The 27,723-nt window shown below is 38.7% G+C and overlaps 2 protein-coding genes across 7 annotated transcripts in view; one reads left to right on the top strand and one right to left on the bottom strand.

Moving 5' to 3' along the window:
- ZNF215 (zinc finger protein 215) overlaps positions 1–27,723 on the top strand; it is a 169,974-nt gene that overhangs the window by 34,736 nt on the left and 107,515 nt on the right. The gene's annotated exons all lie outside the window — the stretch shown is intronic.
- LOC101281769 (interferon-induced very large GTPase 1-like) overlaps positions 1,529–27,723 on the bottom strand; it is a 31,489-nt gene continuing 5,294 nt past the window's right edge. The window contains exons 2-4 of one of the 2 annotated variants that reach the window (XM_033404612.2): positions 26,722–26,791; positions 19,734–20,092; positions 1,529–10,564 (exon numbers count right to left, since the gene is read on the bottom strand). In XM_033404612.2, the coding sequence (XP_033260503.1) occupies positions 3,264–10,562 (7,299 nt within the window). In that variant the 5' untranslated portion in view covers positions 10,563–10,564; positions 19,734–20,092; positions 26,722–26,791 and the 3' untranslated portion in view covers positions 1,529–3,263. The remainder of the gene's footprint in view (positions 10,565–19,733; positions 20,093–26,721; positions 26,792–27,723) is intronic. The other variant, XM_004279281.4, reaches the window with a different exon arrangement.

Here is a 27,723-nt window from a genome sequence, read left to right as displayed (position 1 = left end):
TGTTTGCTTCTGTCTTAAATGTTTTTTAAATAGGAATTCATTTATACTTCCCAGTAGCAGAATGAGAAATGCACTCTTACAGACAGGGCACTTGAACAAAGAGAGGTTAAACTACCTGCCCAAGATATCACAGTTACTACTATTCCAAAGATATCAGTACAGTCATTATCATGATACTATTATTGGTAGTGCTCACATTTTCCTTCTCTGTTTTGTCTATTTATGTGTCACAGCACTACTAGAAAGGGCTAAATGGCTTTTTTAGACCTTACTGAAGGGTTAGACTGATTAAAGAGAATGATTAAAGATAATTACAAATTTGAAGGAAGGGGAAAAATTAAAAGTTTTATGTTTCATATGTCTTTTTTCATAGTCTAGGGAAAAAGCATCCCAAACCTTAAGGGGGCCAATTTTTAGGCACACCTCATTTTAGTCAGCTTGGGCTGCCGTAACAAAACACTACAGACCAGGTGTCTTAGACAATGGAAATTTATTTCTTCCAGTTCTAGAGCATCTAAGATCAAGATGCTGGCTGATTTGGTTCCTGATGAGAGCTCTCTTCCTGGCTTGCTTTATTACACATATTGCAGTGTGCTCATATGATCTTTCCTTGATTCATGCTCCTGGGGAGGGAGAGAGATATCTCTGATGTCTCTTCTTATAAGGACATTAATCTCATCATGAGGACCCTTCCCTCATGAACTCATCTCACCCTAATTATCTCCCAAGGCCCCCTCTAAAATCACACTGGGGATTAGGGCTTCAACATATGAATTTATGGATGACAGAAATATTTTGTCCATAACACACCTTATTCAATTGACCTTCCTGTATTTATATCCTCTCTCAGAGAGAGAGAGAGAGAGAGAGAGACCTAAGTGAAAATCTTTTTAGTGCAAATTTCCAGCTTCATTTAAGCAACTCACCTCTTATTCATGTTATTTGAACTTGTCTTAGAATCCAACACCCTCCTAGCCCCATCCCTGCAGGCCTTGTCCTCTCTTGCTTAACTTACTCTGGAAATCCCCGAAGTCTATTGATGTGGTGACCCCCAATTCCTATGTTTCCATGATCCCCACTTTCAGTGACTCTGAGAGACCTGTTCCACTGACCATGTGAACTATACCTCTATTGACCTTACAACTCTGGCCATCTCTAATCTGTGACCTACACTGGGCCCGTCATCTCCCATTTTTGATGACCATATGATTCTCATCCCTACTGACTCCATTCACCCTACTCCACTGTTCCTAAGATCTCCCTCAGTGACCTCAACCCACTGACCCTTTAATCCTTACCCTATGTTGATGGCACTTTACCATCCACTACTATCATAGAAAACCACATTTACACATAGCCATCTTCTCTCATTCCCAACTTATGTCTAGCCATTTTGGGTTCTTGACACAGCCTCTGAATTTCATTTAATAATCACTCTACTTAAATGCCTGAGGAATTTATCAAAAAATTAATTTTTTTATGCACAACAATTTGGCGTGAAAAATCAAAGTTAATCTATGATATATAATACTTTTTAGTTAAAAGTTTTAATGGATTCATTAAACAAATATGAAAGCATTCAGCGAATGTTAACATTGCACAGTTATCAAGGATGCAGCTATGTCAGAAACAGGTGCTATATTATGCATGGGTTCTGTTTTTATCACTATTTCAACTTTATCCTACTAGTTCCAACTCTCAGTGAGGCTATTTTTTTAGAGAACAAAAGGGAAACCCTACTGTCCAAGAACATCTGTTTTCCATATAATTTTTCTGTTCCAGGATTTCTTCTGGAAACATGGTCATTTGACCTGAAACTGAGAGTATGCTTGAAGCCTTGGGGCACAAAGATAGCAGAGTGAACGCTCCTGTCTCCCAGCTCTGAAGATCCAAGTCCTTTGACTGCTCTTTGTACTGTCTGTTTTCACTGGCTATGGACGGGTAGACAGTGTACCCTGAAATGGAAGCCAATGGATGCCCTTATGTCAGGCATAAGGATTTTTCTTTGCATCAGGATTCCTTCAGATCATCAGCTTTGAGAACCTAGCAAAAGTCATTGCTTTAGAAGGTAAAAGTTTGCAGAAGGGAGATTTCCTTCCCCTCTCAGATCCTTGGTTGGCTTCAGCATGTTCTTCATTTTTATTTCTGATCATGACCCTATGGCTCAAATACTGTGAAAAGTCACAAGGGTGCCTGATTTGGAGATAAGCATTTTCTTACCTTTTAATACGTAAAAAGCATCTCTTTTTGAAATATCACCACACAAAACTATATATTTTTTGACATTTTAGTCTTGAAGGAATAGTTTTTTTTTAAATCATTAATGATTAAATGATCATGGCTTAATCAAATTTGACCTTGTCCACAGCCTTGATTAAAATGGCCCTTTTTACCTTGTCATAAATCTTGTTCCATTAACCAGTCCTTTTCAGACTTGTACATAGCTCTAGGCTTTGAATACCTAAGCTCCTGTGAATTTTTTCTTTTCCTTTTTTAAAAAACATGCACACGCAAGTGCCAAGGCACCAGGGAAGAGGAGGATGATGGTTAAATAAGAAAAAGTTATTTAACTTCTATTTTCCATATTTTTTGAATAATGTTTCCAGAATTGATGCAGGCTGTATCCTGGTCAAGTTTCTGGGGTTTTTTTGTTTTTTTTTTTCATTTCCTATAACAGGATATCCCTAAAAAGCACTATATTTGGGAATTGGGAATCATGAATTTTCCATGAATGTTTTTGCATTCAAGCATTAATAACTCTTCCTCACAAATTTCTGAGGGTAAAAAAAATACACTTAGAACTGAAAAGAATTTGTAGATTCCAGTCAAGAACTGTATATTGGTTAAACTGTGTAGTTATTCTATAGAATTTGTGGCAGTCTGCAATGATTTTAACTTCCCTCTATGAAAATGACTTTCTTGTGACTTTAAATAACATTATATATTTAAAATTAAAAAATAACATTCAGAATAATAGTTTAAAATATGAAGTAGGTATTTTAAATGGATTTTATTTGATTTTATCATGTATTCATATATTTTAGTAATCTGTTTTTAAAGCAAAAGGAATTGAGGCAAAGAAAAATGAAGTTCTTTCTCAGCAAGTCTTCAACTCTTGCTGTTAACTGATTTAGTTTTAGATGTTTCAATTGAAAAAATTGATATAAGGGATGTTTTCCTTATGAGTGGGTGATATTTTAGCCTTCCTCAGGTAATGTGCCTCCTTTGTTCAGATACTGGGGCTGTTTTGTGGTCATTGAGTATTAATTTTCTTTCAAGTCATTAAGCACATCCTGTTTCTTAATTTTGTCCCATGCATCAGGAATTTTACCTTTACCTACAAATCTTTGGAGATATTTTTCTTGTAGCTTTAATCTGAAGTGGCAGACAAACCATTTCCAGTATGGCTGGGTGGATGTGTCTGGGGTGATACTCCACCTGGCATATTCCCCTCCTGCCTGTCGATAGTTCTTATATGGGACTTCCCTGCCATCTCCGAAAACCAAAACACAATCACTTGATACCAGACTGGTACAGCAATCAATGACAAAATGGTCTGTTTTGTACCACCTTCCTCCACTGACAGCCTGTGGACGATGGAAGGGAACACTGTGGTCTCCATCATGCATAGGGATTGTGTTTGTACAAATTGCTCTACAGCAGGGACACTGTTTCCAGCAGCCACAGAGATGTTCAGTGAGCATTTTCTGGATTTCAGGAACGATTTCTTCTACAAACATATACAAATCATTCTGTTCTACTCTCTTCATTTCAGGATCCAAAGCTGTACTCATGGCTTCTTTGAGAAAATCAATATCTTTTATCTCCTGGTGTTCAATGCTTATCAAGTCTTTTCGTGGAAAGATCAAGTTACTCCCCAGGTGATCACAGAACAAATCCAACCACCCAGACACAGTGCTGCTTTTATCTTTAGCTACTGCTGTGGATGCCTGAATAGCTGAGAGGATGGCATTCTTGATTTCATCTGAACTTATTTTTAAAAATGTCTTCATTTTTTCACTTCCTTTGTCAGAACAATATCTTTTAATGTGGTTTTCAATGTAATTCTTAAAATATGATTCCGGATTATGAATGTACTGCCAAAAATTATCAAAATTTTCCTCTTCTGCCAGAGAGATGAGAATGTGTTTCTCCAGGTTAGCCCTGTTTCCATTGAAAGCCGGGCAGGTGGCTTGCATGTCCCCAGCAATTTTGCGGGCCATGTTTTTCTTTATGGTGTTGGAGACAGCAGTGGTGAGTTTGTGCCACAGAAAATCAACAAATGTTTTAATTGAGGTTGCTCCCTGACAAGAGATCTTAAAACTCATGAAGAAATCATCTTTCTTGCTTTCCAGATAGTTTACAGGATCATTTGCTCTCTTGAATTCCTTGTGCATATGATGAAACTTCATTGATGCTCTTTGGAATAAATACAAGGATAAGTCTATTTCATATTTTCTTGTAAATGTGTATCTTTCCTTAGTGGGTGCAGATTTCACCTCCTCATCTATTATTCTCAGGATTTCATAGAAATAAGCTGGATTGTAATCATGCTTTTGCCTACAAATGTTGTCAATAGTTTCATTAACTTTTGAAACAATGCGGTTAGTAGTCATATTTATGGACTCTTTATCCTGGACCTCTAATGTCATTGTAACTAAGTTCAAATATTTCTTGTTCATTTTGATATGTTTGTCATATTTGATTTCAAAGTTTTCTCCATAATTTTTATTCAGTATGCTTGCCCTGTCTTTCTCCTTTTTGAAATAATCCAAAAGGATGTTTTCAGAATCCACTTCAATTTTAGGCTCTGCGATTGGAGAGTGAGTTGAGGACAAATCATAGACCCATTTTTTCCAAAGTGTGTTGAATTTCTCATGTAGCTCTTCCTCACTCAGTTGGGTGCCCTTTACAGTTAAAGCCAACTCTCGGCTTTTTTCCAATAATTCCTTTTCATAACCTGATTTTTTGTTATGCAGTTTTTCTTGATTCTTTTTAAAACTAAGAAGTTCTTTGGCTTTTCTTTGGCTGTCTAAAATGAATGCCTCTTTAAGGATTATTAGCTTATTTTCAAAATTTCCTTTCCACTGTACCAGCACTTCACTATCTGGGTCTTCATTAAAATATTTTTCAAGTTCTTGCTTGATGGCTTCATATTTCTCTGTAACTGGAGCCTCAATTGTGTGTGTTTCGAGTATCTGGATTTTTTCATTCTGAATCTGGTTGATCAGCTGGTCCTGTATGCTCAGCACATGACTCCTCAACTCCCATGTCCAGTAGTTATACATGGTTTCCAGTTTGCTCATGGCCATGACCTCTCGGGTATTCCTGAAACTGAAAATAAAGTTTTCATTCAATAGTGCTCTCCACAAATCTTGAACTCGGAATTTTACATCTGATATCTTCATGATGCTTCCCCTAGATTCCTGTTGGGCAGTCACAAGAATTCTGCTTTTCAGTTCTTGGACATTGTGGCTATAACGAAGATTGGGAGGGGCCATTGGGGGATTGCCATCCCAGAGGTGAGCAAAGTAGTAGACATGGGTATTAACATCAAACTTAATGACATCACGAAAGCGGGTTACATCTGAGCACTGCTCTTCTTCAGCTGCTGTTGCTGCCATTTCATCCAGTCTCTGCTCTAGCCGCCTTCGTCCTTCCATAGTTTGGTCTTTAGCTGTAATCTCTCCCACATTCTGATGAACAAAGAGGCAACTAGGAGATATTTTTACTTGTTTCATCCTCAGAAAAGCTTGGACAACTATTTGTAGAATATCTTGCATTTCTGATGGATTTTCCCCAAAAATATTGATCAGAGTCAAGTTTCCAAGTCCGATGACAAAGGTTGCCAACTCATTGTCACGATTCTGGGACTTGTTGCTGAGTTCTGGGGCCCGAAGTCCTTCTGTGTCCACAACAAGCACAAAGTCAAAGCCAAGTTCCTTTGCAAATGTCTCCTCCACCTTCAGAAGCTGCATGTAGGCCCCCCGGGTACACCTCCCAGCACTGACAGTGAACTGCAGCCCAAAAAGTGCATTCAGCAGGGTGGACTTCCCTGAGCTCTGCAGGCCAAGGACAGAGAGAACAAAGAGCCGTTTGTTTCCAAGTTTCTCAGAGACCTTGTCAAAAACAGCTGCCACCCACCTCAGGGGCACATAAGAAGCATCCCCATCCATTAGCTCAATGGGAAAACCAGATAGCATCAGATCTGCAGCAATGTGGGGAAGGGAGAGAAATAGGGTATCTTTCATGGATGAAGCTTCTTCCAGAGCTTCATAGATCTGGCCAACTTCTCTGAGAAGTTGCTCAATTCCCAAGGTGCAGTCACTAATCTCTCTGGAGATAACTTCTATCTCATTCTGCAAGCCTTTCAGAGAGTTGCTCTTTGGTGCCTCTTGCTTTTCTTTTTGGACCAGTGACCACAATGCCTTTTTCTTCTCATTTAGTTTTTCCAAGTGTCCTGCAGTCAAATTGTCTAAAAACACACTCAGCCATTGCAAGAAGTAGAGTTTGGTATGAGTTTCTGAATGATTTTGGAGAATTTCAAGGACAGAATGCATTAAATCATTGAGAGGAAAGGCTTTTCTCAACTGTTGACATCGTATCATTTGTTTATCTGTCTCAATCTCACTCTTGTGTTGTTCAATGCTTCGATTCCCTTTTTCTCTCAGATGATAGAGTTCTTTGTCCTTTTTACACCAAAGTTGCCACAGTTTTCCCTGAAGGGGTAGTAAATTTTCCTTCATCTGAGGTATTTCCATTTCTCCCAGTAGGGCCATTAGAATCTCTGCCTTTTCTTTGGCTTCCTTGCATTCTCTCTGGTCTTCATCAATAAGCAATCCTTGCTTGCGAGCAATTTGGGCACAGTTCTCCAAGCTGAGTGCAGTGTCAGAAAGCTCTAACAAACGTCTGATTGTAGTTGTGAGCTCCTCTATTAATTCTGCCTCATTTCTGTTCCTGACCCCAATTCTCACTCTTGGGCCAGAGTTATTTGCCATGGTTTTTTCTTTATCATCAAGCAAACAGATTAAAGTTTTTGATTTCTGACACAGGTCATGGACAATTTTTCGGGTTTCTTTATTGTCATCAGAAGTTGACATGAGGACCACAATGAGAGAAGAGACCTCCTGCAAAAAGGCAAGTTGTTTCTCATGTTCCTTTGCATCTCCATGAAGATTGATGAAGGTCAGGCAGTTGTCAAACCTGTCCTGATCTTCACCCCCAGGACAGAACCAGGCAACTTCCACCACACCTCCCATCAAGAGACAGTCTTTGCTGCTCCCTTTGCAATGTCGGTGAAAAAAGACATCATGTTTCCTTTTACTGAGAAGACAGTTCATGATCTGAGATTTGGAGGCAGAGAAGCCGTTTCCAACTCTAATAAAAGACACAATGGGGGTAGAGACACGACACATCTGCTGATTTTTGTAATTGTCCTTCTCCTCTTTTATTGATTTCCCTGTTTGCTGCCAGCTCCTCCTAATTTGACTGAGAGACCAGAGAGAGAATTCAATTTGAGCATTGCAAGGATTAGGTATGAGAAGGGGGAGGGCAAACTGACAAATGGAAAGTTTGGCCAAAATGTATTGTCTGGCAAAATCATCTGCACAGTGAAGAACTGCCATCTGTATATCCATAGGGTGAATGTAGGGCCTGGCATTAGTGGTTGCTGAAGGATTAGTGGTGCTCTTACTGTCTTCAAATAGATCTTCATATGGATCAAAAGCCTCCTTTTCTTGATTTGAGGTGCTTGGATAGACTTGCTTCTCTGTGTATTCATCATCCTTAATGATCAGGTATCTCAGCCCATAATCCAGCATCAGTAGCTTCTGTAGGAAATAGAAGGGAAGCTCTCTTTCAGAGCAGGGCTGGGTGTTGTACACAGGATTCTTGTAGATCATATGGAAGTTAGCTCTGCTCATCATTTTTGGGTAGTAATGTTCTAGGCCTAGACGCTGGAGTATTTCTAGGAAGGCTCTATTTTCTATGACCTCCCGTTTGTTACTTTCATTATCATGTGGTTCATGGGGCTGTTTCTTTCCATGGAAAAGACTTTGCAATTGTTTTTTCACATCCTCCATTTGCAATGAAGAGACGGTGGCCTCATAATCCTCATCAATGAGCAATCTCAAGTCTTTTTCTAGGTTTTCCCAATCATGATCTGCCCCAGGTTTGGTGAGGACATGTACAACTTCTTTAGACAAAGATTGTCCCATGTGATGTCTTACTAATGCCAAGCGTTCTGTTTTCTCTTCTGGAGAAGCAACTTTGATGCCAAGTGTAGCTGTCAGACCTGTGAGCACCAGGAATGCCTGAGCCTTGTAGTTGCAAATATTTTTGAGCTCTTGGTATTTATCTAGGGCAGTTTGCATTTTATCCAGTAGGAAGTCTAACTCATCACACCCAAGGAGATACTGAAATGTATTGTTTACCACATGATATCCTGCACCAGCTGCAATCAAAAGTAGCAAGATGTGTGTGTCTGGCTGCCCCGTTTCTTGGAGGTATCTCAAGAAGCAGCCAAGAGACAAGCTGACCTCATAAGTCACCTTGCTTTGAGCTTCCTCCACTGATTCTGTGGATTCAGACTTGGCCTTTACTTCCATAAGGTCATTCTGGTTTTTTTTAAAGATTTTAATTAATTCAGAAAATTGGGTGATATTGACATTCTCTTCCTCTGGTTCTGACTGAAATAGCCACTGCATGATGGAATGAGCCTGAGGAAAGTTTGTCACTTTGTAGATGTGAGGATCCAAAAGGCTGCGCAACTGAGATTTAATAAATTTAGTTTCGTATATGGAATACTTTTTGCAGAAGTTGACAGTGTCTACCAGAAAATTCTGCAGACCCCTATCTGTGAGGCATATATTAGACCAAGTGTTATAACTTTTTATTTTTTCACTCAATCTTTGCATGAAATTTATCAGCTTTTTAAGCTGCTCTTCAGGATCAGATACCTCCCAGGATTTCACATCCTCTAGGAAAAGCCTAGCCTCCTTCTCAACACTCAGTAATTCTTCTCCCTCCTGGATCTGGGCAGTAAGACCAGTCAGAGCAGTGTAGCTGTCTTTCAGGCAGTTAGCTACCTGACAAGGATCCTTAAAATCGCTTCGGTGGCTGGTGAGGATGATGTCCCAAACGGGCACCAGCTGAATTCCCCGGTCAATGACACACCAGGTTTGATTATTGGCAACGAGGCCAGCTTTCCACTGTGAAAGGCCATTTGCTTCTGGTGGGCCACCTGTCTGGGCCACAGATAATTGGACTTTGGTTTGGAGATTTTGGAAGGTTGTTCTCTGAGAGGCTGTTTTTGAATGAGAGTCTGACACATCCACACCTGCAGCAACATTCACTCCAAAGCCACTGTAGCTGCCCCTTATGTAAATATCCAGGGCCTCTGCAGCTTGCTGTTTCACTTCTGCCAGCTGCTCACTTTGGAAGCCCTCTGAAATGGCTTTCCACCAGTAGATTCCTCCCAGGTGCAGAGGGCCCTGGTTAGCATGAGAGCCAAACCTGTGGAAGAAGGCTTCAGTCCTGCGCCTCAGCAAGGGAAGTTTGTCTGGGTCTTCTGGCTGACCTGAAAGGTCTTCAATGCATTTCAATTCCTGTAGGGCAGCCTTGGAGAGCTGGAGCTGGTCAGTGGGAAAGTGGCAGGAGGCCAGTGGGATGTAGCTGAACTTGGTTGAGCAGAAGTAAGAGTGCTTAGAATGTGACTGTTGGGTTTCCTTGGATTCTGAATGTTTGCTCTGATTCATAGCAGCTTCCAGGCTAAATCCCCAACCTCCACCCTTTGCTGAGGCAGTTACACTGAAGCCCAGCTTCTCTACAGCCTGGATGAACATGGATTCTTGTTGAGAAGATGTAAATTCCTTTGTTTCCATCCGTGTACTCTGCGTAGGGCCACAGAGTGAGAACTCCTTGGGGACACCGAGTAGCTCCTCTTTCTTCTCTGTCAGGCCCCTTTGATTACTGGTTTTGTAAACTCCCTGAAGGGCTAGTCCTCCAGATGCATGTCGCACCAGCTCTCTATCTGGAAGGTTCTTCCTGTGAGACAGTGTCCCCTCCATAAGTTTGAGTTGTCCCAGCATGTTTTCCGTGACGTCTCTTAGGGACTTTTCGGGATGTGGCCAGAACTCTTTGGGGATCTCCATTGCCTGCATCAGCTCTGCTTCCTTTTTCCTCACTGCCTCTTCCTGTCGCTGCCTCCCTTCTGCCAGCATCTCTCTTAGCTCCTGCAGTGCCTGTTCTGCCTGCTTCTGCCTTTTCTTTATTGTTTCCACCTGAGACTCCTGTAACTCTGAAAGAGTATTTGAGTATGACAGGTTAAGCAGCTTCTCCAGGGCCCTTTTCTCCCAGGGATGTTGTGCCTGGGATTGCAGCTTCTGGAGTTCTTTTTCTTCTAGGTGTTGTAAGGCTTGGGCACAGGTCACACCCAGGTGTTCCTGCAGCTTGGGCAACCAGTACTCAACTGCCAATCCTACTTCTCTCAACATCTCTTGGAGATCTTGCCCATTTTTGTCTCTGAGCAGGAGCTCATTAGGGGTAGACTCTTCTGTGTCCATGGCTGTGGGACGAAAAGACACTCATTTAGCCTTTGGCATGTTAATATACAGAACTCTGTGATTAATTTGCAGAAATCTGATGCTTTTCTATACACTAATAATGAACTATCAGAAAAAGAAATTGAGGAAGCAGTCCCATTTATGATCACATTAAAAAGAATAAAATATCTGGGAATAAACTTAATCAAGAAGGTGAAAGACCTATACTCTGAAAACTATAAATACTGATGAAGAAATTTGGAAATGATACAAAGAAATGGAAAGATATCCTCTGTTCCTGGATTAGAAGAATTAATGTTGTTAAAATGTGCATACTACACAAAGCAATCTATAGATTTAATACAATCACTATCAAAATACCCATGACACTTTTCACAAAAGTAGAACAAATAATCCTAAAATTTATTTGGAACCACAAAAGACCAAATTGCCAAAGCAGTCTTGAGGAAAAAAGAAAGCTGGAGGTATCACATTCCCTGATTCAGACTATACTACAAAGCTACAGTAAGCAAAACAGCATGGTACTGGCCTAAAAACAGACACATAGATCAATGGAACAGAATAGAGAGCCCAGAAGTATATCTACACACTTATGGTCAGTTAATCTACAACAAAAGAGGTAAGAACACAATGGAGAAAAGAGAGTTTCTTCAATAAGTGGTGCTGGGAAAACTGGACAGCTACATTAAAAGAATGGGATTAGCAAAAAATGGGCAGAAGACCTAAAAAGACATTTCCCTGAAGAGATGGTCAACAAGCATGTGAAAAGATGCTCAACATTGCTAATTGTTAGAGAAATGCAAATCAAAGCCACAATGAGGTATCACCTCACACCAGTCATAATGGCCATCATCAAATAGTCTACAAATAATAAATGCTGGAGAGGGTGTGGAGAAAACGGGAACACTTGTATACTATTGCTGAGAATATAAGTTGGTTCAGCCACTATAGAAAAGATTGTGGAGGTTCCTCAAAAATTAAAAATAGGACCACAATATTGTCCAGCATCCACTTCTGGATATATATCCAAAGGAAGTGAAGACAGAGAATTGAAGAGATATATGCACTTCCATGTTTATTGCAGCATTATTCGCAATAGCCAAGATATGGAAACAGCCTAAGTGTCAGTCCATGGCTAAACAGATAAAGATTTACTATACACACACACAAGGGAATATTTATATTATTCAGTCATGAGAAAGAAGAAAATCCTGCCCTGTGTGTGTGACAATACAGATGGACCTTGAGCGTATTATGCTAAGTGAGATAAGTCAGACAGAGAAAGACAAATCCTGTATAATATCACTTATGTGTAGAATCTAAAAAGCCAAACTAGTAAAAACCAGAGAGTAGGATGCTTGTTACAAGGGGTTGGAAGGTGTAGGAATTAGGGAGATGTTGTTTAAGGGTACAAATATGCAACCAGTAGATAAATAAGTCCTAGACATCTAATGTTCAGATAGTGATTATAAGCAACACACTGTGTTATAAACTTCAAATTTACCAAGACACTATATCTTAATTGTTCCCACCACAATAAAGAAATGATCTTGTGATGTGATAGAGGTGTTAGCTAACTCTATGTTGGTAATATTGCAATATATAAATGTATCAAATCAGCATGGTGTATACCTTAGACTTATGCAATGTTATATGTTAATTATGTCTCAGTAAATAAATAAAATGCACTTCTTACCTGGTTTCTACTTGTCACTCACTTCTTACTCTTCATCTGACACTAGTTAATAATATCTTTGTATTATGAATAACTTTTATATTATGAACTATATATGGATTATGAAGATCTCTTTTCTACTGATGCCATCTTAATGTGTGGATGTAGGACCAAATGTTCTAGTATTCAGTGTTTCCTCAGTGTTATGTTTTTCTCCCCAATGCCTTTGGACATATCTTTGGGCAGCAGATGAAATGAGATTTTACATGTCGCAACTTCACACATTATTCAGGTTTCCCCTCTTTTTGGAATTCCTGTCCTACTGAATGTCACTATCGTACTTCTGTGTCAATGGGTGTCCTACTCATCCTTCTTCCTGCTGACATGAATGCAGTTCACCATGTCCTTTCAATTCATCCATTTAAATCTCTCTTCAATCTCAATTCTTTTTAATCCCCTACCAGCTCTCCAAAAGATTTTGCCTTCACCTTGTCTTTATTGGATTTCTATAATTGTCATCTCATCTACACTCATTCTTATTTTGTGCTTTCCATCTTCCCCAATGTCACTTAGATTTATGGCAGACTCAGAAACTCAGAACAACTTTTTCAACTGAAGATATCTAAAATATCTAGATAAATTTTTAAGACAGATTCTTTGGAGCCTCAAGGAATTTACTGGATAGTGAAGTAATATCTGATGGAAGAGGTAAATAAATTTTAAGCAACTGAAATATTTCCACTACAAATTAAAGCCAACATTTAAGACCTTGGCATACACCAAGGAGGGCAAATAAATTCACAATCAGACATATCATAGTGGAACTGCAGAAAATAAAACAAAACAGCAAAAACAAAGCATTTAGAGAAAAACAGATTTTATCTTCAAACAACTAATAATTAGAGAGAGGGCTGACTTCTCAGCAGCATTGATGGAAGCCAGAAGCCAGTGGAATGGAATTTTAAATATTGAAAGAAAATAGCTGACAAACTCAGATTGTATACAGAGTTAGATATCCTTAAAGAGTTACGGTGGAAGAAAAACATGATTGAAAAGAACACGTTGACAGAGTCTGCTACTTGGAAATGCACATTGAATGAACTACTAAAGCATGTTTTTTCAGGAGGAGGAAAATATCACCAACAGGTCCTTGCGGTATTTGAGAGGAGGGTCAGAGATTCTATTGATTTTGGTGCCATTTGTTAAGTAGAATATATGTTGCAATTTCTAATATAATGTCAAACAGAAGAGTAACTGTCCAACTAACAGAGAAATAATGAAGTAACAAAAACACGTGATCATAGAGCTTATCAAAATTTGTGGGCTACACTGAAAGCAGTGCTTGAGGGAAATTTACATTGAATGCATATGTAAGAAAAAATTATCTGAAATCAATAATCTAAGTTTCCACCTTAGGAAATGAAGAGGAAATTAAATTTAAATAAGCAAGAGAAAAGAAATAATGAAAACTAAAGCAGAAACCAATAAAATTGAAAACAGGAAATCAGTAGAGAAAATCAATAAAACCATAATGTGATTCTATGAAAATACCAACAAAAGTGATAATTCAGACTATGAAAAGAAAGAGGGAAGGCACAAATTACTAATACTGGAAATAAAATAGGGGTTATGAATATGAATCCTACAGACATTAAGAGGATGAAGAAAAGAGTACTATGAACAACTGTTTGCTCTCAAATTTGATAACCTAGATGAAATGCACTAGTTCCTTGGAAGACAACAAGCTATCATAGCTTACGTGAAAGGAAATAGGTAATCTGAATAGGCCCGTGTGTATTAAAAAAAATTGAATCAATAATTAACAACCCATCCAAAACAGAAAGCATCAGTCCCAGTGGGATTCACTGGTGCATTCTACCAAACATTTAAGGAAGAAATTGTACCAAATATGTACAATCTCTTTCAGAGGACAGAAGCAGAGGGAATACTTCCTAATTTAATTCATGAGGTCAACATCACCCTGATACCAAAATCAGTCAAGGACATTACAAGAAAGAGAACTATAAACCTATATCCCTCATGAAAAAAAAGTAACAAATTAAATCTAATAATGTGTAAAAGAATAATCACCACAACCAAGTGGAATTTATCTCAGGTATGCAAAACTGATTCAACATTCAGAATCAATTAATGTAATACACCACAACAGACTAAGAAGAAATATCACATGATCATATCAATATATGGAGAAAAACTATTTGACAAAATCCAACACCCATTCATTATAAAAACTTTCAGCAAACTAGGAATAGAGGGGAACTTCTTGAAATTGATAAAAAAGACACTAACAAAAACCCTACTGTTAACATCACACTTAATGGTAAGAACCTAGAAGCTTTCCTCTTAAAATGGAATTGGTAAAGGAATCCCATTTCATCACTCCTATCACACATCCTGTTGGAAGAGTTAGCTAATAAGAAAAGGAAATAAAAATATACAGATTGGGAAAAAATAAATAGCACTGTATTTGTTTGTAGATGACATGATCGTCTATGTAAAAAATGCCAAAGAATCAACAACAGAAGAATCTCTTGGAACTGGTAAGTGAATATAGCAAGGTTGCAGGTTGCAAGGGTTAACTTACAAAAATTATTGTTTTTTTATATGCTAGCAATAAACAATTGGAATTTGAGATTAAAAACACAATATCATTTAAATTAGCACCCTCAAAAAAGAAATACTTAGGTATAAACCTAATAAAATATGTTCAAGATCTATATAAGGAAAACCACAAAACCCTGATGAAAGAAATCAAAGAATATCTGCATAAATTTAGAGATATTTTGTGTTTATTATTAAGACCAATTCTTCCCAACTTAATCTATAGAGACAATGCAATCCCAGGCAAAACCCAGCAAGTTATTGTGTGGATATCAACAACTTGATTCTGAAGTTTACAAGGAAAGCAAAAGACCCAGAATAGCCAACAGAATATTGGGGGAAGAACAAAGTCAGAATACTGACACTCCCAGATTTCAAGACTTACTGTGAAGCTATGAAGGTGCTTTGTGACCACCTAGAGGGGTGGGATAGGGAGGGTAGGAGGGAGATGCAAGCGGGAGGAGATATGGGGATATATGCATATGTATAGCTGATTCACTTCGTTATAAAGCAGAAGCTAACACACCATTGTAAAGCTATTATACTCCAATAAAGATTAAAAAAAAATAAAAGACAGTATGGTACTGGCAAAAGGAGGCAAATAGAATTGATGAATGGGCTAGAAGATCCAGGAATAGACCCACACAAATGTAGTCAACTGATCTTGAGAAAGGAGTCAAGGTAATCCAATGGAAGAAAGGATAGTCTTAACAAAGGGTGCTGGAATAACTGGACATCTACATGCAAAAAAATGAATCTAGGTACAGACCTTGCACTCCTCGCAAAATTAACTCAAAATGGATCGTATTACCTAAATCTAAAATGCAAAACTATGAAACTCCTAGAAGATAACATAGAAGAAAATGTAGGTGACCTTGGGATTGACGATGACACTTTAGATACAAAATCAAAAGCATGATCCATGAAAGAATAAGTTGATAAGTGGACTTCATTAATTTTAAAACTTCTGTTGTATGAAAGATGCTGTTTAATTAAAAAAAGGAAAGATAAGCCAAAGCCTGGGAGCAAGTCTTTGCAAAATATATATCTAATAAAAGGCTGGTATCCCAAATGTACAAAGAATCCTTAAAATTCAACAGTAAGAAAACAAGCAACCCAATTAAAAATGGTGCAACATTTTTGAACAGATATTTTAACAAAAACATATACAAATGGCAGATAAACATGAAAAAATGCTCACTGTCTTAGTCATTAGAGAACTGCAAATTAAAACAAGATGCCACTACACACCAATTAGGATGGTTAAGAACCCTCATACATTGCTGGTAGGAATGCAAAATGTTACAGTTACTTTGGAAGACTGGTTGGCAGTTTCTTACAAAAAAACAAAACAAAACCCTGTACTCCTACCGTATGATCCAGCAACAAAGCTACTTGGTATTTACTCAAATGAGTTGAAAACTTAAGTTTACACAAAACCTCCCCATGATGTCTATAGAAGCTTTATTCATATTTGCAAACTTGGATGCAAACAAGAGGTCCTTCAGTAGGTTAATAGATTAACAAACTGTGGTACATCCATACAATGGATTATTATTTAGCAAAAAAAGAATTGAGCTATAAAGCCATGAAAAGACATAGAAGAACCTTAAATCACATTGCTATGTGAAAGAAATCAGTCTGATAATGCTACATAATTTATGATTCCAACTATATGAAATAGTGGAAGCCAAAACTTTGGATACCGTAAAAAGATCCGTGGAAGCCAGGGGTTGTGGAGAGAAAAAAATGGTGCCAATAGACTTGCTTGATGCAGGGTTGCCACAAACCTTCAATTTGTAATAAAACACAATAGCCATGAAGTGCAATAAAATGAGATATGCCTAAGTACCTATTAGAATGGCCAAAATCCAGATCACTGGCAACTCCAGTTGCTGACAAGGGTCTGGCATGAAAGAAGCTCATATTCATTGCTTCTGGGAGTGCAAACGGAACAGCTACTTTGAAAGTCAGTTTGGTTCGTTCTTACAAAACCAAATATTCTTTTTCCTTATGACTAGCAATCATGCTCCTTGGTATTTACCTAAATTATACCTCACAAAAGCTGGCACACAGATGTCTATAGCAGCTTTATTTATAATTTCAAAAACTTGGAAGTAACCAAGATATCCTTCAATAGGTCAATGGATAATAAGCTGTGGTACATCTAGACAATGGAATATTATTCAGTTCAAAAAAAAATGAAAAGAATGAAGTGAAATTAAATGAAAAATGAGAAGACATGGAGGAAACTTAAAAGTATATTTCTAAGTGTAAAAAGCGAGACTAAAATGCCTACCTACATACTTTATGATTCCAACTGTATGACATTATGGAAAAGACAAAACTATGGTGTCAGCAGAAAGATGAGTGGTTACAAGGAAAGAGTGAGTAGGAGGAGCACAGAGGATTTTTAGGGCAGTGAACCTATTCTGTATATTTAAGGGTTCATTACACTTCATTAGACGTTTTTCAAAACCCATAGAATGTGCAAGACCTATGTAAACTTCATACTCTGAGTGATAATTGATTTTTCAATGTGGGTTCATCACTGTAACGGATGTGCCACTTTGTTGGGGGATGTTGATAATGCAGGAGATGACACGTGCAGGGGCGAGAGGTATATGGGAAATCTCTGTAACTTCTGCTTATTTATGTGTAAACCTAAAAGCGCTCTAAAAAATAAGTTCAATAAAAATAAAGCAAAGTTTACAGAATTACTTGGTGAAATTGATAATCCACAACTACTTTGGCAAAGGTTTAGTATTTAGTATGTTTTTTGGTACCTGATAAAACAAACCAAGAAAAAATAAGTAAATACAAAGAGAACTCGAACAATATGATTAGCAACCCAACCTAATGTCCCCATGTAGAACACTGCTCACAACATGTTTTCATTGTGTCGCTAATGAGTTGTAGAAAGCCTTTAGGCTGGGCAGGGGACAGCCACGTGTGTGGGGATTGTTGGTGGATAGTTGAGGGGAGAGGAGAAGAAAGTTGAATACCTGGGTGAGGGCATGAAGACATGCATTTGGAGAGCCAATCTAGGGATCAGCCTAAGACAGAGATGTGGTCTTCACCAGCCAGAACTCCCCATGAAGTTGGATCAAAACAGGATGTCCCAATTGCACTCATCACCTGATTTCCAAACCTCTCCCTCCTTTTGTTTTCCCATCACAACTCATCCTATTTTAATTTTTCCAGTGTCTCAGGTTCCAAATCATCACCTTTGACTTCTATCTCTCTTTAGCTCACTACAGTCAGACATCATATTCTCAAATTTTTCCATCCAGTTCAAACCCATGTACATATCATAGACTATGTGCCAGGTGTTCTGCTCAAAAATGGGGTTATAGGCATGAATAAGACATGGTCAGAGAGGGTTCTGCATCAGTCTAGGAGGAAGGAAATGATGAGAGTAGTCTAGGAGGAGGGAGAAACAGAGCTTTAATTGGAGCCCTAATCCTCATTAGATGACTTTACTTCTTGATTCTCTAGAGAATGCATAAGGTGTCATGAAATGTAGATAGTTCTGATGCTAATCATGGGAATCTTTTGAGGCATTCCTCATTTGTTTCTAACTTTTCTAGTTTCTCTTAGAGTTGTGTTTGGTTTTGGGTGCCCACTTTCTATCTGTGATCCAGTTCTTTCACTTTGTACTTGGTGTTGGTGTTTGGTGGTGTTGGATTAACTTCTGTGGGTAGGAATATGTCTCATACTAATTACAGACTCATTTCCAGTTCTGGCTCCTGTCTGGATTCAGCTTTAGACCACATATATCCCCCAATGATAATGAGGGGAGAGTGGTATGGGCACATTTGTTTTCTGGACACCTTATTTCATAGTTTTCCATCTATAACTTTTCATTTTTGGGCATCTACTATATATTGGGCATAGATTATCCTATATATCACCTGTATCAATTTGCTCATGAGTCTATTACCTATTCCATATACACACTGCCACTGGGCCTTCATCTTTGCTCTGGTATATTCAATAATTTTTTTCCTCTCTTGTAATTCCTTTTCCACATTGCATCCAGAGTCATCCTTTTGACATCCAAATTTAAATCATGTATTGTTTTGTTTAGTAAACTGAAAATTCTACATTGTCTCGTGATAAAATTAAAATAGCTTATCATTCAAGGCCTTTATACTTTAACAAGAATCATACTCTGCCGTACCTTTCACAACCACTCCTTTTCCTTTTCCTAATACTTACCTCACTCTCTCCCTTAAAAACCACACTCTGCCATCTTCCTTCATTCTCATGGCATTCTTGACTCTAAATATTACCCTGGATGAGCCTTTCCTCCCCACCATTTCTGCCAGGGGTTCTATATTCCTTCTGCCCTAATTCAAGTTTTTCCTTATTTGTGAAGCCTTTCATTAATCTTTAGGTTGAGTACATAGCTCTCTTTTCTGAGCTATCAATAGCACCTTGTACTTATATATATATTATATAGATTTTCCAACAGTTTTTTTTTAAAGCTTTTTTTTTTTAAATTTATTTTTGTCTTCATTGGGTCTTTGTTGCTGCACACGGGCTTTCTCTAGTTGTGGCAAGCGAGGGCTACTCTTTGTTGCAGTGTGCAGGCTTCTCATTGCGGTGGCTTCTCTCATTGCGGAGGCTTCTCTCATTGCGGAGCACAGGCTCTAGGCACGCAGGCTTCAGTAGTTGTGGCACGTGGGCTCAGTAGTTGTGGCTCCCGGGCTCTAGAGTGCAGGCTCAGTAGTTGTGGCGCACGGGCTTAGTTGCTCTGCGGCATGTGGGATCTTCCCAGACCAGGGCTCAAACCTGTGTCCCCTGCATTGGCAGGCGGATTCTTAACCACTGTGCCACCAGGGAAGCCCTCCAACTGTTTCTTAAATTACCTGTTTAGATTGTGTACTCCCCTTCTTCCCACACTTGTAGCTATTATGCATCAACCACCATGTCAAATTCATGTTTTGATCTTAAGAAGTCTTATAGTCTATCCTTGTGTCTCTGTTTTTAGTCTCTGCTCCTTTTGACTTTTTTCATCGCTGTTTCTTTTTCAGTCTCTGTGTCAATTCTTATACCCCTTTCTCTTCCATTTCCCTTCTTTCTTACCAACTTGTCTCTTTAAGCCAAGCTCCTGTTTTCAAGTTGTTCCAGAGATATGTGCATATAGAATGGGTTCTTTTCCTGAGTCTCTTAGAGTTAAGGCTGACTGCTTTTAGTTTAGGCTTTGGCTTCCTGTGTAGCACAGGGTCTGATTTAAAAATAAGATAAGGAAGTAAAAAAAAAAAAAGAAAAAAAAGAAAAACTTTTTACTGTGTGTTAACATTTGTTATCTTGCAAAGACTCAAGGATCTTGAATTATGTGTTTAATAATGACTCAAGTTTAAAAATTATCATAAAAAGAGGACTACTGATTATAAGGTGGGTTGTCCTGTATGGGTCTGAGCGTGAGTGCCCCTGGGTGGGGCATCACACATATGAGCCCTATTCATCACCCAGCTGTCAGGGTCAGCCCTTCCTTCACTTCTACCAACTGCTGTGGAAAGGCTTTCAGTTTTATTTCTCTCTCCCTCTCTCATTTCCCAGAAACAATAGTTTTTTTTTTTCTTTTTAAGTCAGCAGTGCCTTGGCAATGATGGAAAACTTTTCCACATAAAGAAATGTTGCCATGTCTTATAGATCCTGTCTCAACTTCATTCTTGCAACAGAATTTTAATTTTATCTAAGTTGCTTTAACTTCCTAGAAATAAACATTTCTGCCTGGCCAGTACTGTTTTTACATACTGTGACCCTAATTATAACTATAATTATGATGTCTAAAATTATAATAGAGCCTGAGAAATTTTGGTTCATGCATATTCTTCTACAAAGGCTTGACTTAGAATATTATTTGACATTTATCATACGGTGATACTGCAGTCTTTTATTACTTTGCCTGCTGAAAGGTGCCTAAAATCTTCTGGAGCTCTGATTACTGAGAGTTAGAGTGGCTAAGGGTCTATCTTTTGTGAGAAGCTCTCATTGAGATCAGAAATGGGTTAGGTGTAGGGGAGAAGAATAGTTGATAAAAGGGTTAGAAAAGAATCCAAGAGCGTTTTTAGGGAGGAATAAAATCTCAATCATAGGCCTTCAGTTCTTGGCTGGGTTGGGAGACCTTTCTTATAGACATGCTCTCAGTGCTTTCTCAGAGACCTCTGTAAACCTCTGTTATGCCCTCAGTGACCATATTTCATGGTATGATGGAACCAGCCTATACTGACTAATGAGAACCAAATGTCAAATGTTCAGGAATTTTGTAAGGCAGTTATTAAGCACAGCCATTATGAAAAATAAATTATATAGGAGCACATCCACAAATATGAAAGGATAAGTAGCTCCAAGGGCGCATCCTTCTACTGAAACAATAAACAAGCAAGAGAAAAAACGTCAGAATCAACTTTGTTGGAAATCTGGAAAATAATCAAAGGTCTATAGTAACCAAGTATCTGCTGATCAAGAAAAAGGCAACTTAAAAATGGTAGGGGAGTGTTGTGGCATTTTTACTTGCCTTTGGGCCACCTTCCTCCCCTGCTTGAGGGAATCTTGAAGATATCAGCCCACGTTCCCATTGTGAGACCCTTGTCCCTGATTTCAAAGGGAGAAGAGCAGACCTTGATCTCAGAGAATTGTGTTTGTCTATTTGGAGCCCTCTGGGGACTATCTGAAGGACTGACGAAAGGCAGTTTTGTGTAGCACAGAGCTTCTTCAGGGCACAAAAGCAGCCAAGTGGAGGGCATTCCTTGCAAACAAGAAAGGTAAATGGACAACCCCTACTGTCTGGGGGAAGATGTTAAGGTTGAGACAAATAATAGACATGCTGAAACTTGGTAGGAAAGACTGGTGAGAGAGATTTTGTGTGGAAGTGGAACAGTAAAAAGTTCCCTGTGTGTAGGATTTATACCTCTAAATGATCCTTAGGTTCAGAAGCAGAAAGTGAAGGCTAAGGCAGAGTTGTAAAGGGCCAGGTTAAGCATTGGAGGAATGCTAAACACTGAGCCAGTATGCAAAGCAAGGTGTTTTTTGTTTTGTTTGTTTGTTTGTTTTTTGTTTTGTCTTTAGGCAAAAAAATCTCAGTCAACACATAAGCTCATGATAAGCTAAAGAACACATTTCAGAGAGCACAAACCACAAATATCTTTAGAGAAAAAGGTAGAAAAGTACTAAACATATAACCAAAACCCACAGGAACAAACCCTGAGCACGAGAAAGATTATGATTTCAAGTGTTACCTTATTATAACATTCAAAATGTTCAGTTTTCCACAAAACAAATTTTAAAGCGTGCAAAGAAACGAGAAAATATGACCCATTCACAGAAAAATGAATAGAAACTATCATGAGGAATCAAGTCATAGAAGGTATTCAGCAAGGCCTTTAATTCATCTGGCTTAAATATGCTCAAAATGCTAACATAGGTCATGGACAAAGATTCAATAACACCAGGGGAATGATGTGCCCCAAATAGTATATATCTCTGAAGAGATACAAATTATAAAAAGGGACCAAACAAATTCTGGGGTTAAAAATTACAATAACTGAAATGAAGAATTCACTAAGAATTTCAACATCAGATTACAGCAGGCAGAATTAAAAACCAGAGAAGTTGAAAATAGGTCATTTAAAATTATCCAGTTTGAGGAACATAAATATGAAGGAGTGAACAAAAATGAAGAGAGCCTAGGAGACCTGTGGGATACCATCAAGCATACCACATACAGATAATGGAAGTTGCATAAGGAACAAGAGAGAGAAATGATGTAAAAGAATTTTGAAGAAACTATGACCAAAAAGTCATAATTTGATTAAGTACATGAATTTACACATTTAAGAAGCTCAGTGAACTTTAGGGAGGAAAAACACAAGAGGTCCACACTGAGACACTTTATAATAAAACTTTTAAAGGCCAGAGACAGAGAGAATCTTGAAAGCAGCAATAAAGAAGTGACTGTCATATACAAGGGAGACTCAGTAAGAAAAAGACTGGATTTCTTAGCAGGAACCATGGAGGCCAGATGGCAGTGGGATGACATATTTAAAGTACATAAAGAAAGAGAAAACCCATAATTCTATATCTGGCAAAACCATGATTCAAAAATAAAGAAGAGGGCTTCCCTGGTGGCGCAGTGGTTGGGAGTCCGCCTGCCGATGCAGGGGACACTGGTTCGTGCCTCGGTCCGGGAAGGTCCCACGTGCCACGGAGCGGCGGGGCCCGTGGGCCATGGCCGCTGAGCCTGCACGTCCGGAGCCTGTGCTCCGCAACGGGAGAGGCCACAACAGTGAGAGGCCCGCGTACCGCAAAAATAAATAAATAAAATAAAGAAGAAGTTAAGACATTCCCAGATAAGCAAATGCTGAGGGAATTCATCACTAGTAGATATGTCCTACAGGAAATGCTAAAGGGAGTCCTTCAGGTGGAAATGAAAGGACACTTGGCAGTAACTTGAAGCCACATGAAAAAATAACACAGGTAAAGAAATATATAAGCCAGTATTATTGTATTTTTCATTTGTGACTCCTTTTTCTTTCCCAATTTGATTGAAAGACAAATGAATAAAATGATAATGATAAATCTATGTTAAATGAGCACACAAAGTAGAAAGATGTAATTTGTGATACAAAAACATAAAGGGGAGGAGGGATGGAGCAGTGTAGGATCCAAATTTTTATATACTTATGGAAGCTAATGTGATATTAATTCAACATAGATTGTTACAGGTTTGAGAGGCTAATTGTAAGCTCCAGGACAACCAATGCTAAAATAACTTTTATAATATACAGAAAAGGAAATTAGAAAGGAATCAAAATCATACACTACAAAAAAATCAAGCACAAAAGAAGGCAGTTAATGGAGACCTTGAGGAACAAAAAAGATATGAAACATATAAAGGACAAAGCAAAATGGCAGAATAAGTGTTTCTTTATCAGTAATTTTTGTAAATGGATTAAACTCTTTCATTAAAAGGTAAATATTCTCGTAATAGAGTGAAAAACAAAATGCAGTTATATGCTGTCTGGAAAAGACTCATTTTATATCCAAGACATATAGGACAAAAGTGAAAAGATAGAAAAGGTCACTCCAGGCAAATAGTTACTAAAAGAGAACTGAGGTATCTATGCTAAGATCAGACAAAATAGACTTTTAAGTCAAAAGTTGTTACAAGAGACGAGGAAGAACACTAAATATTGATAGAAGTGTCAACCCATCAAGAAGATATAAAACTTATAAACCTATGAACCTAACAACAGAACTCCAAACCATAGGAAGCAAACATTGAGAAGTGAAGACAGAAATAGACAGTTCTGAAATAATAGTTGGAGATTTCATTGCTGTACTTTCAATAATGGATAAAAACAACTAGGTAGAAGCTCAGTAAGGAAACAGGGTAGTTGAACAACACTGTAAACCAGCTAGATCTGATAGATGTAAACAGACTCTCCATCCAACAACAGCTAGCAGTGTTTCTGCTGAACAAATTTTCTCAAGAACTTTGTGGATCTTCTAAAGATTTCAGTGGGGTTCACTCCTTTAGACAAAAGCCACTTCTATGGTTCTTTTCCAGACAAACCCTTCTGGAAAAGCCTTGGCCTCCTGCTGAGATGGTAGGAAACAGTGACCAAAGCCTTGGCCTCCCGCTGAGATAGTAGAGAACAGTGACCTTAAGCTTCCTAGAGGACTTCTAATTTCGTTGATATCTGTGAGGCAAACGCTTATCTTCTTGAAAGGACCATTTTTGTGCCTGATTCCTTTACCTTTTAATCTTTCTGAGGTTTTAGGAAAAGGTTGTACAATCATAATCAACAGAGATTCAAGACTGTGAATCTCTTTATTCTAATGGGTTTTGCCCTTTGCAGAGGCTGAGAAATTTCAAAATTGTAAGGCCTTGGCTCCTTTTTGTTTAACAGTTCTTTCCCCAATTTATCTTTCATTTTTCACATTTTATCATAAGCAGCAAGAAGAAATCAGGAGGCACTTTTAACACCTCACTTGGAAGTCTCCCTAACTATAAAACCAGCTTTTAAGTATTTCCTTGTACATAACTCCAGGACATAATTTTGCTAAGCTTTCTATCACTACATAACAAGAATCCTCTTCCTTCTGTTTCTAATAACATGTCCCTCAATTTCTTCTGAGCCCTCACTGCAGGATACCTAAAGTCTGGATTTCTTCTAACAGTCTGTCGAAGGTATATAGGCTTTCTCTGTCATGCTCTTCAAAGTTCTTCTAGCTTCTGCTCACTTGCCTGATTCCAAAGCTGTTCCCAAGTTTTAGGTACCACTTCTAGGCACCAAAATCTGTATTATTTTTATATTATCATATAATAGATTGCCACAAACTTAGTATCTTAAAAAACACACACATTATATCACAATTTCTGTCAGGAGTCTGACATGGCTTAGCTGGGTCCTCTGCTCAAGGTCTTACAAGGCAGCACTCCAGGTGTTGACTGAGCTGTATTTTCATCTAGAGCCTCAACTGGAGAAAAGCTGCTTTCAGCTTATACATGTTGACACAATTCATCTCCTTATGATTTTAGGACTGTCCACAGTTCCTTGCCACAATATCTTTTCTGTAGGCCCTCCTTCAACATGGTAGCTTACTTCTTTAAGCCAGCGGGAGGGAAAATTATCTCTAAAGAAAGGCCGAGTCGCTCTTTAAGGTCTTTTCCCTGATTAAGTCAAGCCTAGCCAGGATAATATTCCTTTTGGCTAATGCAAAATCAACTGATTTTGGACCTTAATTTCATCTGAAAAATTCCTTCATCTATGCCACATTCTATTAGCTAGCAGCAGGGGGAGGGCATTCCATAGGCCTCAAATCATGGAGCTACCCTCATCTGTGTGCCAAGTGACAAAATATGTAACATGCTCAGCCCAGTGTTGGACCTATTCTAAGGGTTCAATCAATGTTAACTTCTCCTATCATTTAATGTTTTTAAAGCCCTGTTGAAACCACAGTCTCAGTGCCCAAAGGGATGTGGGACTCAATGAGGTAAATCCCACTGAAGGGGAGGAGGACCTAAAGGAGGTTTCCACCACTAAGCCAAGGGAGAATCTGATTCTCCTAGTAATAAGAGCATGCCTCACATTTTAGGAAAATCTGGAGAGAGGAGCTGTTAGTGAGGACTTGAAGAGCTAAACCAGAGAACTTAGAAGGAATACATAGGAAGATTAGGTTCCAGGGAACTTTTCAGTGCATCAAGGTAGAGTATAGAAAAGGAATTAAGGGAAGCATAGCCCAGGGAGTGTATGCCAAGGAAACAAGTAGGATGGCTGTTACCTGGGGAGACATATAACCTTCAAGACATCCTTTTAGTTGGCCAAAGGGACTTGGAGTTTAGGTGGCTCAGGATTGCAGCTGAGCTATTCTGTACATGGAATTCATTTGGTGCCTACACCTATTCCAGGTGGTAGAGGCAAATTTTCAGAGAGGATATCTAATTAAGATTGGCCTAGGAACCAAAGTAACCAGAAAAGTGGCAAGTGTAATGGGGAAAACATCATGAAAAGAGACAAGGGCTGCTTGAATGGGATGAATAAGGCCCAAGGGCCATAGGATCCTATAGGACCAGGAATGGACATGTAGGAAAATGAGAAGCTCCCCAAGGTAGAGGAGCAGGCTCTAATCTGCAGGAGACTATGAAAACTGAAAGTAGAATGGCAGACCCACCACTCCAGGGAGCATAAATATAGGGTTTGATGACAATATATCAAGTACAATAAAGATTGGGAAGCTTACATACATTGGGGAATGAAAGGATCAGTCAAGACAGAAGGGTCTAAATTAAGGACATGCTTTTTTTTTTCTTTCTTTCTTTTTAAATTTTAACTAGAAACTACATACCACAGCTGCAGTCAGGAATGCTGATCCTGAAGGTTAACTTTCAGAGGTGGCTTCCTGTCTCCTGGTGCTTCTGCCATGAGATAATGGGAAATATTAGCCATAGAAATTGCTGCAACATGGAAAATAACTTTCATCATTTTGGTGTAGACTGAAAGTTAAGGGAGATGCTGTGTCTCTTTTCTGCTAATGTTTTAGTTATTGTTGTCTCAGAACGAGGAGTCTCTTTCCTTTAGGAAATGTGGGAGACTATAACCCAAAGAAAGCCTCTTCAGCCTTTGAAATCCCATAGCCATTGACCTCCAAATAGGTTAGGAAGGAACCAAAAGGGTAGGACAGTAGCTGCAGCCGCTTTTTCTTTCTAAGACTTAGAACTAAGCCTGTTGAGCTAGAATTCTCATAGCTGTCATTTCAAGGGCACAGACAAAGGCACATAGGGAGGAGGGCAGACTCCTCAATGATTGTCTCCACTGGACAGGCTGGTTCAGATTTGGACAGATATTGTCCTGACACTGGAGTTGGGGAGTCTGTGTGTCCTGTTACACTGTCAGGCTCTTCTCACTCTGCATGAGTAAGTCTGCTGGGCATTGGATAGGAGTTGAATGTGTCAGAAGACATTTTTCAAGATGACCTTCCCGGAAGGGAGCTAGCAGACCATGGATATATCCCCACATTAGGAGGTGATCTGCCAGTGATTTGGGAGCATTGGTTTATACCACAGTGGACACAACCTTTGCTCACTAAGCAGAATGGTACAAGTAAGACTTTATATTGACTAGAGAAAGTGTATTGTGGAAATCAATCCATATATTTAGTCCTTGCTAAAGACTGAGTCCCTGGTGTTTATGTAACCTAACAAAATGATCTCTGCTGAAGACTAATGCAGTGGCCTTTACTAGGTGTATGTAGGTCCAGACACACTAGTATTTTCCTCAGAAGTAAATCAGTTTTACAGTTAAGGTGTATACCAAGATCCCTCCTTCCCACCCCTGTCTAGAGTGTCTG

This window comes from Orcinus orca, chromosome 8, assembly GCF_937001465.1.
Source record: "Orcinus orca chromosome 8, mOrcOrc1.1, whole genome shotgun sequence".
Classification (NCBI taxonomy): domain Eukaryota; kingdom Metazoa; phylum Chordata; class Mammalia; order Artiodactyla; family Delphinidae; genus Orcinus; species Orcinus orca.
This window is presented reverse-complemented; position numbering and strand designations above follow the sequence as displayed.